The sequence below is a fragment of the Chrysochloris asiatica genome, unplaced genomic scaffold (genome assembly GCF_000296735.1).
Source record: "Chrysochloris asiatica unplaced genomic scaffold, ChrAsi1.0 scaffold00028, whole genome shotgun sequence".
NCBI classification, from domain to species: domain Eukaryota; kingdom Metazoa; phylum Chordata; class Mammalia; order Afrosoricida; family Chrysochloridae; genus Chrysochloris; species Chrysochloris asiatica.
In genome coordinates, this window is record NW_006408546.1 from 2,986,135 (window position 1) to 3,007,304 (window position 21,170).

General features: G+C 40.6%; 1 protein-coding gene and 1 pseudogene across 1 annotated transcript in view; one reads left to right on the top strand and one right to left on the bottom strand.

The window, feature by feature from the left end:
* The window catches only part of LOC102833485 (collagen alpha-4(VI) chain-like), a 171,475-nt gene that overhangs the window by 24,261 nt on the left and 126,044 nt on the right, over nt 1-21,170 (top strand). The window contains exons 5-11 of the mRNA XM_006846632.1: nt 2,758-3,390; nt 7,780-8,325; nt 9,132-9,686; nt 13,443-13,768; nt 15,886-15,964; nt 20,314-20,459; nt 20,806-20,898. Coding sequence (XP_006846695.1) covers nt 2,758-3,390; nt 7,780-8,325; nt 9,132-9,686; nt 13,443-13,768; nt 15,886-15,964; nt 20,314-20,459; nt 20,806-20,898 — 2,378 coding nt within the window. The remainder of the gene's footprint in view (nt 1-2,757; nt 3,391-7,779; nt 8,326-9,131; nt 9,687-13,442; nt 13,769-15,885; nt 15,965-20,313; nt 20,460-20,805; nt 20,899-21,170) is intronic.
* Nucleotides 14,992-15,604, bottom strand: LOC102825060 (annotated as a pseudogene).

The following is a 21,170-nucleotide window of genomic DNA, read 5'->3' on the forward strand; positions in this document are numbered from 1 at the left end:
AGATGATATATGATAGAATGAATGTAAAACTAATGTTCTCCCATGTAAACTATCACATAATTCACAATAAAACATTTAAGAAAAAAAAAAAAAAGAAAGAAAGAAACGAGACAAGAAAAAAAAAAAAGAAAGAAAGTCTTCTGCTTGACATCAGTTGGTCCAATGGACTACTGGATCACATCAACATCTGTCTCCATGACTCTGAGACAAGAAGAACTAGTTGGTGCCTGGATACCACTACCAACTGCTCTGAAAGAGATAACACACTGATAGAGTGGGAGAAAACATGGAACAAAACTCAAAATTACAGAAAAGACTGGCTTGCTGGTAGGAAAGAAATGGGAGAATCCTGAGACTATTGCCCTTGACCATCCTTCAGGTCTGGAATGAAACTCACCCTTGTGACCCAATTTTCAGTTAAGTGGTAGATAGGTATATAGTGGGGGGGGGGGCGGGGGAGGGAAACAGGGACAACAACACTAGTAAGGTATGCTCACCAAAGAAGGGTCAACCATTCATGACCAAAGAGGCAACATTTACCTAAGAACAAAGTTTAGAAGGGTAGGAAGGAGGGTAGAGTGGAAAAAAGAACGACAAGGAGGAAAGGGAATAACTGCTGTTACATGGGAGGGGATTACAATCATTGAGATAAAACAGAGTGTGTGTTTTGTTGAATGTAGAACTAATGATTTGCTCTGTAAACCACTCAATTCTCAATACACAATTCCAAAAAAAGAAAGTCTTCAGTGGGCAGGATGAATTCCAGTTGGGTCTGCAGATTTGGAAGGATTTAAGGCCACATGTGGAAGGATGACTGGATCCCCACAGTGGTGACTCAGATACTGAGGAAAGGGGGTGAATCCTGGAAATGACTGGATAGAAGAATGACATCACTTGGTTCTGGCAAATGAAAGCGGGGAAGTTACAGATGTTTGGAATTTCTAGAGAAGGTGCTTTAGACTTAACAAAATGGGAGCTCCACACTATTTTTTTTTAACCTAAGGTTAAATTCTGTCTCTCTGTGTGTATTTGAAATACATATATAAAAAGAAGCGGGGGGAGGGAGTAGCTGAGGACTCTAGATTCATGGAAAAAGAGGGACTGAGAGCTGGTGGCCAGGAGGCAGACTTGCAGAATGTGCTCTTTGGTGGTGTAAATTATTATATATGCCTGAAAGTTATTAAAAAAAAAAAAAAAAGAAGAGCTAAAATGAATAGAGAGAAATACTGTTAACTGATGGTACATGGAGGGGATATAAGCATTGCAATGAACTGAAGCGTATGATTTGTTGAATGTAGAACTGATGATCTGCCCTGTAAAGTTTCTCTCAATGCACAATAAAAATGTAAAAAAAAAAAAAAAAGCAGGGGGTGGGTGACTTTCAGGACATTAAGAGACCTGCTGTTTGTTCTAACAGCATCCTTGTATAGCGTTTCCTAGGTGGCTCTGAACTGCTGACCTTGTGGACTACTTGCTGTCCAATGGTTATTCTACAGCACCCTAAAGATATGCTAAAAGATGACCACATTCTGCTGCCCCTGTATTCTCTTCTCTAACGCTTCTTGATACACTGGTTTAAGCTCTCTGCATAAGTGGTTTTGGCTCTCTGGGGATTTTTTCACCCCCAATTCAAAGCAGGTTTGGATCTCTTTGGTTTGCAGACACAGTAGGTTCACCCCATTAGACATTGCCTCAAAGGGCGAGGCAGGTGTTCTGAATTTCTCTTGGCAGGGAGTTTATTCAATCAGAACTCTATTACCCCATTTGAGGCAGGTTAAAGGGAATTGTTCTTTTATAGCAAATGAAACAGACAGCTAGCCCAGTTTTGGGACAAAGAATTTTCATAGGAGCTTGCAACATTTCATGTTCCCCTGGTTGATATGACATAAAATTTATCAGAGAAAGGTCCACAAGTTAATAGTCACAATTTGCCATTTTCATCTTTTACCAAGAGATGGGGGTGGGGGGGTTGAGGGGTCATTATTAAATCAATGGTGAATGCAATGCAGTTTTAAGACTTAAAAGGAGAATTTGATCCAGGGTCTCTTGCAACTAGAAAAACTGAGTCAAGACTCAGGTGCTTCTAATGAACTGAGATAAATTACAAAGTAATCTGAAAATGATATCTTGTAGATATTCAAATATTAACATATTTTACAAGTGATGTATACACTTTTTCAGATTAAAAAAATTGAAGCTGGTATGCACTCTGTGATATTCCTTGGCCATTATGCCAAATAAAGTCTTCTACTAAAAATTTAAGTTGTATACATATATGTTGGGAGCCCTGGTGGCATAGTGGGTTATGCATTGGGTTGCTAACCTCAAAGTCAGCAGACAGCCTCGACGTCATGTCCTGAGACGTCGAGGCTGTCTGCTCCCATAAAGACTTATAGTCTTAGAACCCCTTCTTCTTGTTGTTAAGTGCTGTTGAATGGATTCCGACCCATAGCGATCTTGTATAGTGTTTCCTAGAAGCAGCTGATAAGCTTGAATCGCATGCCTTGCAGTTCGAACGATTTGCCATCAGTAGGTGGCAGTAACACATAGGGCTCCTAGGAAACCCTATGGAGCAGTTAGGCTCATAGGGTTGCTATGAGTCAGCACCAACTTGATGACAGTGGTTGGTTTGGGTTCGTAAGCATATAAATTAGTATAGTGTACGTTATTATAATTTATAACACTAAATATAATATACAGAAATTTTTCAATACTCTGTTCTCATTCTAAAGTCCTTCGCTCTGTGTTTGTTTATAGCATGTGCAACTGTTGTTCCAGCTGACTTAGTATTCCTGGTTGAGGAATTTAGCAGCGCTAGTCAATCCAATTTCCAGCAAGTTGTCAACTTCCTAAAGTCCACTGTCAGGTCACTAAGAATCCATCCTGATGCGGTGAGAATTGGCTTGGTCTTTTACAGTGAGGAGCCATACCTTGAGTTCTCGCTGGATACATTTCAGAATCCAACACAAATTTTGAAGCATCTGGAGAAATTAACCTATCGAGACAGGGGAGGAAGAAAGCTCAAGACTGGTGCCGCTTTGAATTTCCTAAGGAACAGGGTTTTCATTCAGGAGAAGGGTAGCCGGTCCAACCAAGGTGTGCAGAAGATAGCTGTGGTCATCATGGACAGCGTCTCGCAGGATAATGTATCCAGACCAGCATCTCTCCTCCGGAGGGCAGGGGTTACGGTCTATGCAGTGGGTACCCAGATTGCTTCAGAGAGCAAGGACCTGGAGAAAATGGTGTCCTATCCTCCTTGGAAGCATGCGATCCCCCTGGAATCTTTCCTGCAACTCTTCATTGTGAGGAACAAAATTAAGAACCAACTCTGCACTGAAATTGTGGGCAAAATGGATTTAGATTTTCGGGAGGGCTACCCCCCACCAAAAGGTAGGAAGGCATTTTCATTTTCCAAACTTGATCTTTTAAAATATTTACTCTGTTTGCTCCATCCAATTCTTTCCTCTATTCTCCTCCAAAGAGAAGATTTTTTAAAAATTTAATTAACTAAAAAACCTTACCTAAAACTTATAAAATCTTTATTTTGTCTTGATTCCAAATAACATAAAAGAATATGACGTAAAAGTGAACATCCCTCTCACCCATCTTAGCCTTGACTACTCTTAATAGTTGGATGAAGACAGTTCACGGTACAAACCTTATGGTACTAAGTAGGGCTTGAGTAAATTTCAAGTCATTTAGGGCAAGAAATGATATTACAAAACATAGAAATTTCCTTGAAATTTATAAATTTTAACTTACAATGTATGCTTATAAGATACATAAATATTGGTTTGTCAATCTCCTGGTATATGATGAAGGCTTCTTTGAGTTCTGAGCTCAAAGCTTCCTTTGGCTACTGCTCGCAGGTATGCGTATTTTCCTCATTAACCATCCAATTGTGTATTATCTAGGACTCCTGGTGTGGCATTGTAAGATCTGCACTGGACGGCAAACCACAAGGTCAGCAGTTCAAACCCACCAGCTGCTCCTAGGACACCCTATGCAGGGTTGCTATGAATCAAGGTCGACTTCACAGCACTTAACAACAACAGTAGCAGTATATTAGTTATAATATCCAGTTTCAGTTTCTTTTATTCCTACGTAACCACTTTTGTAATAATCCGAGTACATAAATCCTTATTGATTTTTGTTGTTTTTAAGTGCCATTGAGTCAGTTCAGACTCATAACGACACTGTATAGGGTTTTCCAAGGAGCGACTTGTGAGTCTGAACCTTCAAACTTGTGGTTCAAACTGACCTTGCAGTCAAGTATTTATCCTACAGCACCACACCAGGATTTTTATAATCCCTCAAATTTATTCGAGTAACCAACAATTTTTTTTTTTTTTAAACAATGGGCCTTTATAGTTTCTATAGATGCAACGATTCTCTTTTTTTTCATACTCATGTCTTATTGATTTGTACAATATATGATTATGTAGTTATAATAACAAAATTAACGTCTACAGGCTGGGGATAAATCTAACTGGATCTTAGTAAGTGCATTTTAGTCAGGATGACACAGAACTAACTGTATGGCATTCAAATGAGGAGCCTCTTAAGGGAAGTAGTTAATCTATTGTGGGAGAAACACTCAGTAGTTCTGACAGAGGGAGAGGAAGAGGGAAACTATCCATCTATCTGGCGAGTCAGTTAAGTAGAGGCTAGCTAGGAGAGCTCCTAGTATAGCAGTTAAAAAACAACAACAAGAAAGCCATAACATAGTTGTTGTTAAGTGCTGTTGAGTCAGGTGCAACTCACAGCGACCCTGTACAGAATTTCCAAAGAGCAGCTGGTGAGCTTGAACCACCAACCTTGCAGTTCAAATCAACTTTGAGGTCGAGTGCTTATCTTCCAGAGCCACACCAAGACTCTGGAATCAACTACCTAATTTTGAATTCTAGATCTGCCACTTACTGACCATTATAAGTACTTTTGTACCTATTTGTCAGCTTTTGTGTATCCATATGAGTTTCTGTGTTGAACTCTAGTATTTTAGATTTAAATTGGAATTCTAGGAAGAGGGTAACAATTTAAAATTTAGATGACTAACTTAAAAATTATATATATATCATTATACCTTGAGCCGAACATCACTGAATTTTTTTTTCCCCTCTTAAACTTTTATCTACCTAGAAATCTCTTGATTACTTATGCTGAAGTTCAGAAATTTGAAATATAGAAATAAATTCCCATTTTTCTCATTGGCCTCATCTTTAGCCCCTTTTTCTGTTTTGTGAGCAAGAGACAGCATTATTATATCTGAATTTCATTTCCTTGTCCACTACCTGCCTATATTCTATAGGCAAGAAGAGAAATGAAGTCCAGTGAATTCATAAACAGTATAGAGTGAAGAGTCGGCTCCTTTTCCAGATTACATAGCTGTTAGGAAGGAACTTGGAATCAGGAAATCCATTCCAAGATGTACAGGGATTAGGGGTGGGGCAGTTTTGAGGTAAATAGAAGCTATGACAGTTTTATATCTGGATCATCTGGATGGTCATAATGATCATAATCTCTACCACTTATTGGTCATTTGGTGGCCGTTTGCCTGTGTCCAATACTCTGCTAAACACTTCATGTATGTAATAAATGGAGATGCTGGGAGGCATCCAGACTCTAAGAAATTTCCCTCCCTTGGACTCCCCTTTGTCAAGAGTGGTGAGAATGCACAGTGCCAGGCAGGGGTCAGGCCCTCAGCCCCTCTTGTTGTTGTTGCTTTTAGGTGCCATCGAGTCGGTACCGACTCATAGCAACCTTATGCACAGCAGAATGAAACACTGCCCGATCTTGGGCCAACCTCACTGTTGTTGCCACACTTGAGTCCATTGATGCTGCCAATTGGCCAATCCATCTTGTTGGGGGTCTTCCTCATTTTCTCTCCCTCCACCCTACCAAACATGATATCCTTCTCTAGCGACTGGTACCTCTTGACAATATGTCCGAAATATGAGAGATGAACTTTGGCCATCCTGGCCTCCAAGGAGCACTCTGGCTGCACTTCTTCCAACAGAGATCTGTTGGTTCTTTTGGCAGCCCCTCTAGGCAGTACAAAAGTCCTGGACTATAGTGGAAACTTTGGTTCACTGTTCCATTGGGCTGGCTACAGAGGTACCTGTCCCCCAACAGTGACCCTGGCCTTAGATCTTTCCCCCCCAGTGATCCTACCCTTCGACCTCTCCTGACAGTAGACCCATCTACTTCCCAGGCCCTATCACCTGTGGGAGCTGGGTTCCAGCAAGTCTAACTTTCTGCCTTCTGTATATATGGTTTGTTTTCCCCAGTATCCAAGGATTCAAAAACACTTCACGGTAGCTTCTCCCGGGAACTTTCCAAGTCAGATCCTCTTCCAATGCCCACCCCTCTAGAGCAGGACTTACAGATAAAATATAGGATACCAGTTATATTAGAATTTCTTTCAGACTAACAATAGACACATTTTTTGATCCAGGTAAGTCCTAAATATTGCATTGATGTTGTTGTTGTTGTTAAGTGCCATCGAGTCAATTCCGACCCATAGTGATCCGTATAGGGTTTTCAAGGAGTAGCTGGTGAGCTTGAACTGCCAACCTTGAAGTTCAAACAGCTTTACAGTCTACTGCATTAACCCACAGCGCCAAGTAGGGTTTCCCAAATAAAGGAGGCCAACTCCTACCTCAGATCACTTATTTTCACTCAAGAAACATGAAAAGATCAAGGGAACCCAGGGACTGAGAACACAAGACTGAACTGCTCTTACTGAGAAAGGCAAGGAGAAAACAGTATTTGTTTTTTGTGAGGGAACTGTTACATGACAGAAACAACACATTGGTTAATCATAACCTTAAATCTTGAATACTCAGCCCTGATGTGTATATATGATCTTTACAATAAGCATATTGAGTATGTTTTAAGGTCTTTGTTTGACAGATTAGAAAACTGAGATGCAAAGAGGCCAAGTCACGGGCCTCAGGTCTTGAAGCTAGAAAGTGAGACAGGACCTAAAACTTAGAGTCATTTTGCCCTCTGGAATCCATACCTTACTACAAGTAAGTAAGTCTCTTTTTAAAACAGTACATTTCAAATTCCAGAAAGTGTACTCTGTTGCCCACCTATTTAAAAAGTGCAGGTTACCTTGAGAGACAGGAATGATGTATCCTGGGACAATTCATAGCTTCAAATACGCTTGGGTTTTTATCTTCAGCTTGTTTTCAATGTCTTCATTAGAGAAATGTTAAGTATATTTGTTTCATATCTTGAGTGGGGTTCACCAGAAACAGATTCTGAAACAAAGATTTGGGTGCAAATTTATTTATATATTTATAATTGGATGTGAATTTATTTGTATATATTATTTATGATTTATTTGGGAGGTGACCCCTGATAGGAAAGGAAAGGAAGTCAGTATAGGATGAATTAACGAGCAACTATTGCTGTATGCCACTGGAGCTCCTACCTGTTGGGGGCCTTAGGGAGACTGTGTAGAACTCACCTCAGAGTTGTGCCACCCAAAGACCATGGGAGCTGGGAAATGTATCCACCAACCCCTCAGTCATTGGTGGCTGCTCCCAGACTGATTGCCAAGCATTCTGGCCTGCACAGTGTGGGGACAGATCATGCTCTTGACCAAAGTCCTCTCAGGCACAGTTACAAGGGCTCTCAGTAGAAAGCTGATGGCTTTCAAGGGAACAACCAGTGCAAAAAACATTGGTGAGGACTGGTATCAATAGCTTTGACCATATTCCATCTCAGATTCTGTTTTAATGCAGTGGATTGTTGATTCTTCTTATTGCCTAGGTTGTACACATATTGAGAAGGCAGATATTTACTTCCTTATTGATGGTTCTGGCAGTATCATACAAGAAGATTTTCTTGAAATGAAGGTGTTCATGAATAAGGTGATAAAGATGTTCCAGGTCGGGCCTGACAAAGTACAGTTTGGAGTCGTTCAGTACTCATACAAAACTCAGAGTCAGTTTATTCTCAGCCAGTATTCCAGTGTAGCAGGGCTGAAGGTAGCCATTGATGCCATCCGACAGTTAGGAGGTGGAACCAACACAGGTCAGGCTTTGAATGATATGAAGCAGATCATTGTAGACACTGCCCGCAGCAACGTACCTCAACATCTCATTGTCATCACTGATGGGGAATCCGATGACCCGGTGGCTGAGGCTGCAGAAGCCTTGAGGCAAGCTGACATCATCATCTACGCAATTGGAGTACGAGACGCCAACACTGATGAACTAAGAAAAATCGCTACAGACAAGATTTTCTTTGTTAATGAATTTGACTCCTTGAATGCCATTCAACAAGAAGTGGTACAGGACATCTGCTCCTCAGAGAGTAAGATTCTTTTATTTATTTATTTTTTTCTTATTAGTGGTAAATATATAGGTAGCAAAACATTTGCCTTTTCTACAATTTAAAAACGTACAATTTAATGACATTAAATATGTTGATCATGTTCCACCATCACCATTAACCATTCCCAAGTTTTTTCCAGCACTCTTAACCGAAAGTGCTGCATCTTCCTTATTTTCCTTATTTTCTCACTCCCACCTGCCTTCCCCTAATAATCACTAATAAACTTGAAGGACTTTTTTTCTTCAACAACTCCCTTTCTCTGTTTTGCTATTTCTCATTTAATACACATGTCTAATCTATTTGAATAGGCTTCAGACTTGAAATACAAATATAACGGTCAGCAAGTGACACGCTCAAAGTGACCATGACCTAGAATGAACCAAGCCGGTCAAATTTTATATCCTTGTCATACAGCTGTGTCTTATTTTCCGATGGATTTCTGTAGAAATTTTACTTAACTAATTTCCTTATCTGCCCCTTTAAAAAATATTTTTATTTTTCACAAAACACTATGATACTTTGTGCATGTATGTATGTTCTTTTATTTATTTTATAAATAGCTTTATAAAAATAGTTTTCAATTATAAATGTCAAATGTTCTCAATAAGGGACTGAAGCACAAATTCCTAATCTCATTTTGTCTGTGTTTGTATAAAGCATGCATTCGACAATTTTTTTTAAATTAATGTGTATACGCCACTCCAGTCTGTTTCTGGGACTTGAAATTATTTGGATCCAGACTCTGAATGAATGTTCTGTTTTGTTCCTTTTTTTAAAATTCCCAGTCTGTAAGGATAAGAAAGCTGATATTATGTTCCTGATAGATGGTTCAGAAAGCATCTCACCAAATGACTTTGAAAAGATGAAGAGATTCATGGAGAGAATGGTGAACATATCTAATATTGGTTCTGATGAAGTTCAGATTGGCCTTTTGCAGTTCAGCACAGATCCGCGGGAAGAATTCATGCTCAACCAATACTCTTCAAAGGTGGACATTCTCAGAGCAATAAGTGATGTTCAGCAAATAAATGATGGCACCCACACTGGGAAAGCCCTGAATTTCGCCCTGCCTTTTTTTGACAGTTCAAGAGGAGGAAGACCCAGTGTTCATCAGTATTTGATTGTGATCACTGATGGGGTTGCAAAGGATGATGTAGCAATACCAGCCAAGGCCCTCAGGGACAGAAACATCATTATTTTTGCCATTGGGGTGGGAGAAGCCAAAACATCTCAACTTTTGGAGATTACTAATGACCAGAGCAAAGTGTACTATGGAGAAAACTTTGCGTCCCTTCAGAACCTGGAGAAGGACATACTTTATCAGGTCTGCACCCCACAAGGTGAGTGATAGAGGGCTTGCCTTTTGATCCATATGCTCAGTGTTGGAGCTGGGTACCCTGTTGGCTCCATTCATAGAACAAATTCTGATCCTTTTTATTGGGCAAGGAAGGAAAGATCATTTTGTGGGGAGGACCATGGGACTGAACTGACCCTGTGATTCACCTCTCCTCTGGTGGTCCTTTGAGTCCTCCCTGTGGCTTTCACCACTCTGGTCTCCAGACAGACCTGCCCCTTCCCAGAATCATGTCTCTAGACAGTCTTCATGAGTCTTCCCTTTATTCCTTGTAGCATAGATGAAGCCAGGTTGGAATGTGGAAACATAGCTTTACTGAAGGTTTGGGCATATCCGAAGAGAAATAGAAGCAGGGAACTTATGGACTAGAACTCATAACTTCTTCTACGAGGCTCAGTGCAGGGTACTCCCTACTTTGGTGCCAGTCTGCTTCCCTATGGCCACGGTCATGCTCAATCCTGTTTTGTCTCCTCTAGATTTTATCTCCAAACAGTGAGCTTCAGAGACAGGGTTCCATCTCTAGACAGTCTGGGTTTGCTCTTTTGAGTTTACCTTTCTTTTCAAAGACTTGCCTTTCAGGGTGATTGCCCTAGAAAATGTCTTCATGGAAGACTGAACCTCCTATCCATGGGAGAGTATAATTAGAAAATAAAACTTGTTGTTGTTGGAATTTCCTGTATAGAATTTCCAAGTCTGTAAATCTTTATGGGCGCAGAAAGCCTCGTCTTTACCCCATGGAGCCATTGGTGGATTAAAACTGCTGGCCTGGCCGCTGCTTAATGGTTAGATGCTCAATGTAGAACTCACCATACCACCAGGGGTCCTTAGATAACTTTGTTGTTGTTGTTAACTGCCATTGAGTTGGTTCCGATTCATAGTTATCCTGCATAGAGTTTCCAAGGAGTTGCTGGTGGGTTTGAACCACTGACTTTGTGGTTCACAGTCCAGTGCTGAACCTACAGTGCCACACCAGGAGTTAGATGGTGCTTGTTTGTGCCAGGGACTGTTCTGATGGCTTTCTGTATATCAACACACTTAAGTCTCTTAGTAATCCTATGAAATAAGTACAATTTTATAGATGAGGAAATCAAGGCACAGTAAGACTAGAAATAAATGAGTGTTGAGATTTGAACTTGAGTCTGCGTACTAAATACTGTACTGCCTCCTGGCATAGTATAGAGGTGCATGGTAGGGCCTCTCTAATTGTAACATGCATTTGAATACAGATTCTCATTCAGAAGGTTTGAATGGTCCTTTCTTCTATGTTCTTGCTTAAGTTGGTGCCTCTTCAGGGCACTGCAACTTTCAACCCACTGCTGGGAGGAAGAACATGGACTTGTGACGTAGCACTTTCCCATCCTTTATGTTACCCGATTCCTCATAATAAATCTGAGAAATATGCACTTTTGTTACTTAAATTATCTTGTCAGTTAGTATGCTTTTGCCTACAAGTAACGGAAAAATCTAAGCAAAATAGATTGGAACACTAAATTAGGCAGGGCAGGCTCTAGGTGGGACACAATCGAGATTCCTACTCATTTTCTCATGGTGTACGTAGCACTGCTCCTAATGCAATGGATGGTAAACACTCATCTAATAGTCACATGAATCCCATGTTAAGTGGATGCTCATATTTTGATATTCAATTTCCAATGAGAAAAGCAAGGTAGAGAAAGGTTAAGAAAGTCAGTACTGAATGAATAGTTTGAACTCCCTCTACAGTAGTTTGGAGTCAAAGCCTGAGCGTAATCGTTATGTTGTAGATCCTCTTTATGAGAAGCCGGGTCCCACTTGTGGCCAGGCATTATTTTAAGAATGAGATCCCTGCATTCCATCAGAACTTAACATTCAGATGTTCTAGAGCGTTAAATTAATATTTCTGATTACATTGTCTGAAGACTATCATTGCTTTGCAGTGACCTGTGTGGGTTTGGAATCACTTGAAAAGAATGCATGTGTATGATTATTTCTTAAATAAGCACTAGCTGTGGAATATCTTACATTATGCAGTCTACATTATTCAGGCAGCAAAAGCTATTTATGTTTTCTTGTTTCTTTATATGCAGCTAGGCATTTTCCTAGCAAGCTCATCAGCTGCTCCTTGGAAACCCTGTACATGGCCACTATGGGTCAGCACAGTTTCATGGCACTCAACAATAACAACAAGGCATTTTCCAGGGGAGGAGAAGAGGAAGGGTATTCCAGGTTCTCGTTTCGGTTCTTTTTGTACCCTGTAGTAAATTAGGATTTATGTTTATCTTCAGTGGTGTTTTTAACTTTGTAGGTCCAATTAGCTAGACACTCTAAGAATGGCTGGAACTTAATTAATTCTAGAAGTCTAGATTCATAAAGTTGAAAAAGACCTTAAAGATTATCTGGCAAATTTCAACCCTGCCCATTAACAAGGAAAAGAATGCTCCTTGACAATAACAAAGTGATAATTACAGAAGAAAGCCAGTTGAAAATACTCATGAAGAAAGTGTAAATTAGAATGATCAAAACAATATGCCATACTGCAAAAAGGAGATTTCTCCTTTCTGAACTTGTATCTAATATATGGGCTATATAGGACTTATGTCTGTAAAAGCTTCTTTTTGGTGAATTTGAATTTGAGGTTTAAAACACAACCAAGTAATTCTATATGAATGGAGGGGGAAAGCATACTCTGACTTGACAAGTCCAGATATGTATCTGGCCAGCCCTGGATCTCAAATCCTTAAGAACGTTTAGGTCTCTAAGAACTTTTTCATGGTGAAGCATTCAGTACGTTATTTGTTTTCTTTAAAATTGCTAATTGCAATTTTGGGATTACTGATGCCAAGCTAAATATTACAATGTGTGATGAACTAGAAAGAAGTGGTTACATGTCTTGGTTTGTCTTGGGCAGTGCCAGAAGTAAGGAGTATTTGCACTTTCTTTTATGGTTGGTAAAGTCCATGGGTGACACAAACGGTCATGCTCTCAGCTACAAACCAAAACCTTGGAGGTTCAAATCCACCCAGAAGTGTCATGAAAGAAAGACTTGGAGCACAATTCTACTCTGAAATATGTGGTAACCCTGAGTCACAATCAACTCAATTTTTCTTTTTTTATGCTTGATGTTAAACTTTCAGTCATAAAATTTACCCAGTTTCAAACTGAGATGTATTTGTGTCCATCAACTTTTGCACCCTCAGTAGAATTTTGTGAATGGGATTCTTATTTATCTATAAATGTATGGGTAAGATCTGAAAGATCAATGGGTCTTCAAATTCTAGATACACCTTTTCAAAGGAGGGCTCAAAAAACTTCAGGCAGGGCAGTAGAAATTCAGGGGGGTGACTGTCAGTTGTGGAATTTTCTTATCTGCTTCTCCACCCCTGAAACAAAGTATATGCCTGGGTAGTGAATGAGGAAGAAAACTTCCAGGAGAAAAGGAACCAGTATATCTAGTACTGAAAGGGACTCAAGACGAATTTATTTACTCATACTCATTCATTTAAAAACATTTAATGAACACTTACTTTATTTCAGGATCTGTAGAGGCACAAGGTATGAAACATTATATATTATACTAGTTAGTTTCTGTTATAAAACAAACCATTTCAAAGCTTAAACATCAATCATTATTTAGCTCATACTTTTAGTGAAGTTGTGGGTTAACAGGGTTTCTTCTGGTGGGGTCAGCTTGGCAAGTCTCTTTTTAACTAAGCCATGCGTCTGTGGATAACTAACTTGATTTTCTCCTTCTGCACCTTCAAAGAATGCAACCTGGAGTTGTCTGTAAGCATTGATATCTCAACTTCCAAAAGACAAGTTCAGCAGAAGCTTCAAGAATTACTGCCAGAACTGATGCAACAGTTGGCTTTTCTTTCCAACATCAGCTGTGGTAGTGTTCCTGGTCAGATCAACACGAAGTTCCGCTACTTGGTGCCTGACCCAAATGGGCAGATTATCTTTGACTCATCCTTTGTGAATTCTAATGATGGGATCACCCAGATGTTGTTGGCTGCCAAGAATAGCCATATGGATGTGAATTTTTTGCAGTCACTGGGAGACGTTATTCACCTGACTTCTGCTAAAGTGAAGGTAATAAATTATGAGAAGCCAGGGTAAGAGTTATCTTGCAGGGTAGGAAGGATAAAGCTTTTGTGACAAACTGTTCTTTATTGGACACCCTTCATAGAGGAAAACCATAGTATGACCCAATAAGAACCAACAACAGGTATGCTTTCATCCCATCAACAGATATTTATTTAGCCCTAGAGCCTCTGTGCTGATTGATGCCAATAGGGGAGAAGAAGATAAAAATCCCTCCCATCAATTTGCCCACAGTTTGGTGATCCAGATTCTCTCATGCCAAAAATTCATCCCAAAGACAATTTGGGAGATATTTGAAGACTTTCTTGCTCCTTTCAGTCAGTACTTTGCATTAACTTTATGTTGTGCATAGGGCCGCTATGAGTTGGTACCGACTCAATGGCACCTAACAACAACAGTTAAGAATACATCTCTCATTACCTCTTTCCTCCCTACCCTTCCTGAATTTTATACCCACAAAATTTCACAGAGATGAAAAGGTCTCATGTGATATTTTATTTGTTGGGAAGTGGCACCCACAAACTTTGGCAGTTACATTAATTTTTTCATCCAAAGAATATTATTTCTGGACTAATATTGTTGTTGTTGTTAGGTGCCATCAAGTTGGTACTGACCCATAGCGACCTTATGCACAGCAGAACTAAACACTGCCCGATCCTGGGCCAACCTCACTACTGTTGCCAAGCTTGAGTACATCAATGCTGCCACCTGGCCAATCCATCTTGTTGGGGGTCTTCCTCTCTTTCTCTGGACTAATATAGCTTACTTTTAAAATGAAAACTTTCTGTGAGCAAAAGTAACATATTTTTATATAGACAAAAGTTAAAAATATGTAACAGAATATAGCCATAACACCCCCATATCTTTATGTTTCTTCACATACATGTACTCATGTACAGACACATACATATATACCCCTGTTAACATTTGGATGCTTTTGCTTTGAAACAGATGGGTGTGGCAAGACAATTTTTTTTTCCACCCCTGGGGCCTTACACCAAAGTTTAATCAAGCTCTAAGTTAATAAAAGTTCAGTATTTTAAGAGTCTTTCCTCACCCTTGTGTATGAACTAAAACTTCAGAGCTAGTTTTTTTTTCTTTTTAATGTAAGATTAGCTATCATGCAAAATTTACTGGTCAAGCAGTTAATAAAATACATGAATCCCATGGAAGGGTGTTTGCATGTTTCAGTCTTGCAAATAACAAAGCAACTATCTACCCAGGTGGGTCCTGTTAAAAGTCTGTGGCTCCTTCAAGCGGTGGCCCTGGCTTTCTGGTGGGGACTCTGTGTTTAAAAGTCTTGAAGCTCTTTTAGCTGTACTTTGGGCATCAGGCAGGTCTTCTTCCTCTTCCTCAGTTCACTTGTGTTTTAAAAATAAGTCAGACTTTTAAGAAGTGGCTGAAGCTGTCGTACTTCCTAAATTCTGGTCTGGAGTTTCTGGAACATCAGCGGGTACGGTTCTTCCAGAATCTTCTCATTGAGCTGGGACTGGCCCTCCACATTGACTTAGGATGAGGCTTTATTGCACAGGAAGGTCATATAGATCTCCCTGACCTTTTCCTGCATCTGTTTTTTTATCTTGTATTGTCTTAAAATCTTCACATGCTAGCCCAAACAAAACATTTTCTTCACTGAATTCCATTTTTAAAAACTCCCTAAATCTCTTCACGCCTTCTGGGTCTTCAAGCAGATTCTCCAGGGATGCTGCCCACTTGGTCTGCTTTTGAGGTTCTGGTAGCTGCTACTGGAGCTCCCATGCCCATGTCATGAATGTCTAACGGCAGCCTCTTCCTGTTCAGCTGGCTCACGGCGCGGTTCAACATCGCCGCGGTTCAACATCGCCGCGGGTGGCTGGGTGGCAAGACAATTTTTGTAAGGTGAACAGATGAAGCTGGTTCAAATATTTGTGTGTGTGTGAGACGAGGTTTCGAAGTAAAAGTGACTAGTTAATAAAATAAAAAATAAATGTACAGATGTAAAGGGCACAGGGTGAAATGTTAGGTATGATACACCAGAAAAGCTCACCCTTGCAGTTTTTAAAAAATGTACAACTATATAGCCTCTTTCTCGGTTTTCTCTCACTCCTTCTTCTCATAAACAACAGGTCCTTTTAGTATTTACAGATGGACTGGACGATGATTTAGAGAGACTAAAGGAAAAATCCCAGGTCATCCGCACCTCGGGTAAGTGCACTTGGTTCCTCCGGGGTGGCTGGGGTAAAGGGTTGGGAGGGATGGCACTGAGCTCTCTGAAGTGCCCTGTATGCAAACCCAGGTGGCTGGAGCTCAGTGCCCAGGAGACTGATGTGGACTTTTCCTGTTTTGATGAGAGACTCTTCCCCTATCCAGGACACTCACCAAGGTCTCTGACTGAGACAGGACTGGCTTTTTACCAGCTGGGCATCTGCACTAAGTGTCTTCATGAGGAATAGTGCTTCTTGCTTTCTTAAAACTGTCTAGGAGTCTTGGTGTGACACTGTAGAATCAGCACGGGACTGAGAACTACAAGTTTGGCAGTTCAAACCGACCAGCTGCTCTTGGAAACCCTATACAGGGTCACTATGAGTAGAAACTGATTCAAGGGACACTTAACAACAACAGCAAAAAGAGTCCATAGGGAGTCCTGGTGTGGTGCTGTAGGGTAAGCGGTCAATCAAAAGGGTGGTTTGAACTACAAGGTCAGTGGTTCAAACTCACCAGCTGCTCCTTGGAAACCCTATACAGGGTCACTATGAGTCAGAACCTACTCAATGGCACTTAACAACAACAACAGGAGTCCATAGGGGTGGTAGAAGTTGTGCCTGCAAATGGTTAATAGGTTTGGCTGCTGACTGAAAGGTTGAAGATTCAGGTCTACCTAGAGGAACCTTAGAAGAAGGGATTGGCAATCTACTTCTGAAAAAGCAGCAGTTAAATACCCTGTGGATCACAGTTCTAGCCTGACACACAGGGAGCCAGCGTGACAGCAACTGGCTGAGGGGTGTATACACCTCTTTTTCCTAACCTCTAGAGTCAACCTGAAGTTGGGCCTTCCTCTTTCCACTGTCTATTCCTCCCGTTTGCTCCTTACTTCTTCCCTTTCCCTCTTCAAGGGCTGTTGATACGACACTTGGTGAAAACTAGAAAAAGATGGTCAATCTTCTAGGCACATGACTTGGGAATTGGCAAGCTGGCTGGATTTCACCTTACACCAGCACCTTCAGCTGAGTGTCCTGGTGTAGTATAGCCAATACAACTGTACCTGGCACTCTGGCCATTCCCATTGTGTGCCACATACAGGATATAAAGCAAACGGGATGAACCATCAGCAACTTGACTTATTTCAGTTCCTTACCTTTCTTCCTCCTCAGTGGATTATATTCAACATATTTTTCTGTGGATGAAAATTTTCCACTTGGTTGATGATGGTCTGGAATATGAGGGGGCTTCAAAAAGTCTATGGAAAAATTGAATAGAAAGATCATAAAATTTTTCCACCAATAATTTGAATGCCCCTCATGCACATATTTTTATGACAACTTGATCCCAACTTAATTACTGAATAGATTATCACTCAAAATTTAAATTATAATTTTTTCAGAAGAGGATTGGGAATATGAGACAAAAGACTATCAACTTTGCTTATGTGCAAGTTCTGCAATTTCAATTCCAGGAATTTATTTTTAAGAAATGATTAAGAAGATGTAACCACAAGAGTATTAAGTGGCTTGTTTATAACAGCAAAAAGCTGATGTGTGTATGTGTTGAGAACTTATTAGTCATAATATTAATAAGAAATAGTAGCATTTGTTCTGAATTTCTAAAGAGAGATTTCAGATGTATCTTGTCCCTTTGTTTTTTATTATTGGGTCAAACTGGAAGATCCTTTAGTGCTTGTTATAAAAAAATACAGGTTAAGGGAACAAATCTTTACAACAAGGATCATTCACAACCCCGCCATACACAGAGTAGACAGGGATGGGCAACTTGGACATTGGCTACCCAAAATGGGGGGGCTACAAAGGCAAGAAGTGACTGGCTTACAAGCTTTCAAGAGGGAACCTAGATCCAGAGGGCGTGGAGAAAGGTAGAATCTCCACTGAGTAGTATCCAATCTGTCCAGGCGGGGTTGATGCAAGGAAATACGGATAGGTCTCTTGTGATACAATAGTAAATAATTGTTATCATGACTGATTGTGAGGGTTGAAAATGTAAAGGTAGACGTTTTGTAGCAAGGAGGGGCATGAATAACTTTGCAGTCTAGGAGTGGAGGTCCCTGGGACCATCAAGGGAGAAGAGCGGAGAGCGGGACCCAACTCAGAGAAACAGTGACGCCAGAGATGGAGGCAGAGATGATGACGTGGAGAGATGGAGTGACTGGGGACTTTAGACACAGAGAGGGAGAGGGGCTGTGTGCTGATGACCTGGGGGCCAGGCTTGCAGGGAATACCTTTTGGCTGGTTGATGATACATGGAAGGGATTGTAATCATGGCAATGAAATGATATACGATATGGTGAATGTAAAACTAATGTTCTCCCATGTAAATGAACACATAATTCACAATAAAACATTAAAAAAAAAGAATGCCAAAACTGACATTTTGAGGTAGTAGAAATCAAAGATGCAGAATCCTTTGGAGACACGGAAACACCGTGTCTTAGCATTTTATAGACCTAGATGGAGGATGAACCTGGGTAGTGCTATAGGATAGGCACTGGATTGCTAACTACAAGGTCAGCAATTTAAATCCACCAGCCATTCCTCAGGAGAAAGAAGCAGCTTTCTGCAACCATAAGGAATGGCAGTCTCAGACACCTGCTACAAAGTTACTCTGAGTAGGAGTTGACTTGATGGCAGTGGGTGTGTGGCCATCAGATAGAAATAATTGCTTCACATTTTTTAAACATTGGTTTTAATTAAAGTTTCTATGATTTTGCAACAACAACAAAAAATACAGGTTAAGTTTTGCTGCAGTAACAACCAACCTCCAAATCTCAGTGGCTCCCTGTAAAAATGCACGCTTCATCCCTATCAGTCAGGGACCCAGGCTACAGGAAGGTCAATTTCCACAGATGCTTTTTCAATGGCTGTAGTGGTGGTGATTATATGCTATTGAGTTGGTTATGACTCATAGAGATACTGTATAGGGTTTCTGAAGCTGTGAATCTTTATGGGAACAGAAAGTCTCATCTTCCTCCTGCAGACCAGCTGGTAGTTTCAAACTGCTTGCCCTGAAGTTAGCAACCCGACTTGTAACCACTACGCTACCAGAGCTCCTTAAAAATATAGTTGTTGTTGTTGTTAAGTGCTGTTGAGTCGGTTCTGAACCAATAGCAACCCTGTATAGGGTTTCCGAGGAGCAGCTGGTAAGCTTGAACTGCCAACCTTGCAGAACAAATGGCTTTGCAGTCTGGCGCATTAACCCACAGTGCCACAATAATATAACGGTGGTGGTGGTAGTTATGTGCCGTGGAGTCGGAACCCACTCATAGCGACCCTGTACAGGGTTTCTGAGGCTGTAAATCTTTACCGAAGCAGAAAGCCTCATCTTTCTCCCACGGAACAGCTGGTAGTTTCAAACTGCTGACCTTAAGGTTTGCAGCACAATTCGTAACCACTAAGCTACCAGAGCTCCTTACAATAATATAGTAGGGGAAAGGAAAGAGGATAAATTGAGTAGTTGCTTTTGAAGTTTCTCCCAAGGAGTGGCATATATGACTTCAGCTCACGTTTCATTGGCCAGAACAAGTGATATGGCTGCTTCTAACTTTCATCAGGTAGCTATTCTTTTACAGGTAAGCAGTTGAGGCTCAGCAAAAGAATATATAATTTCCCCAAAGAATTTCAACCCTATAATGTGGTTTTAAGGCAAGGACTGTATTAGCTAGTAGCCTCAGTGACTATCACAATAGTCAACTTCAGGAATACATTAAGGAGGAGTCTCTGGGTGGTGCAACCAGTGGATGCATCTTGAAAGAAAGGCTTTCTGATCTACTTCTGAAAAATCAGCGATTGAAAACTCTAAGGAGCACAGTTCTTCTCTGATACACATGGAGTCTCCATAAGTCAGCATTGGCTCAACAACAACTGGTGGGAGTAGCTTAATACATTAAGGTCTAAAAATACTCTGCAAAATAAAATAAAATTTAAAATGTTCAAGAGACTATAAAAGAGTTAGGAGAGTCCTTTTTGGTTCTACTTAATTGTTTAACTTGCAGCTGGCAATTTTCAAAGTATCAGACCAATTCTAAGAGCATGCATGCCATGATTTGGTTTTGATTTTAATGAAAATGCAGTTCTGACACCAGACAAGTAAAGGATATGAAATGATGGGATTGTTGTTGTTAAATGCCATCGAGTTGGTTCTGACTCAGAGTGACCCTGTGTAGGGTTTCCAAGGAGTGGCTGGTAAGCTTGAACCGCCAACCTTGAGGTTCAAACTGACTTTGCAGTCAGCACATTAACTGATAGTTGATGATTATCTGGGACTAAGACAAAGATGGAGCATTCCAAAGACACACTAGAAAGCCACTACCTGTTGATATTTTGAAGGGCTCTCTGGACTCCTAATGGTTGGTCTGGAAGGTGTGCAGAAATTAGAAGAACTCCAAGAGCTGGAATTTGGCAGAGGATTTGCATATAAACAACCTCTGAGTATCACACTAAGATCTCTCCCAAGCCACTTACTGCAGCAACTTGTAAGTATGGTTTTTAGTACTGGCCTATTAATTATGTTGTTGTTGTTGTTGTTATGTGCCATGGAGTTGGTTCCGACTCATAGCGACCCTGTACAGGGTTTCCGAGGCTGTAAATCATTACTGGAGCCGAAAGCCTCATCTTTCTCCCATGGAATAGCTGGTAGTTTCGAACTGCTGACCGTGAGGTTCGCAGCCCGATTCGTAACCACTACGCTACCAGAGCTCCTTAATTATAGTAATTTAAAAAACCTGGACTGGATCTCATTCTTTCTCTTTTGTGTATCATGTGATTTAGGCTAACCCAGATGAAAAAAAAATGATATGTGATACGGATTCTGTTTTTCAGGACACAATTGTAGAGAGAACATGCTGCAATATGCCTGGCCAATGCTTTGGAGAAGAAGGGGACATGGGCCATGATGGGGATCCTGGGAGCAAGGTAGGAATTTGTTGGATGGAAATGTAGAGAAGGAGGTACCCATTTCATATCCAGCCCTGTGTTAAATATTTAACAAACTTTTTCTAATTTTAAAGGAGCCCTGGTAGTACAGTGGTTAAACACTCAGCTGCTAACTGAAAAGTCAGTGTTTCAGACTCACTAGTGATCTGAATGAAGTTGTCAAGGACTTCATTCTTCTTGGGTCAACTATCAACACTCATGGAAGCAGCAGTCAAAAAATCAGATGACGTATTCCATTAGGTAAATCTGCT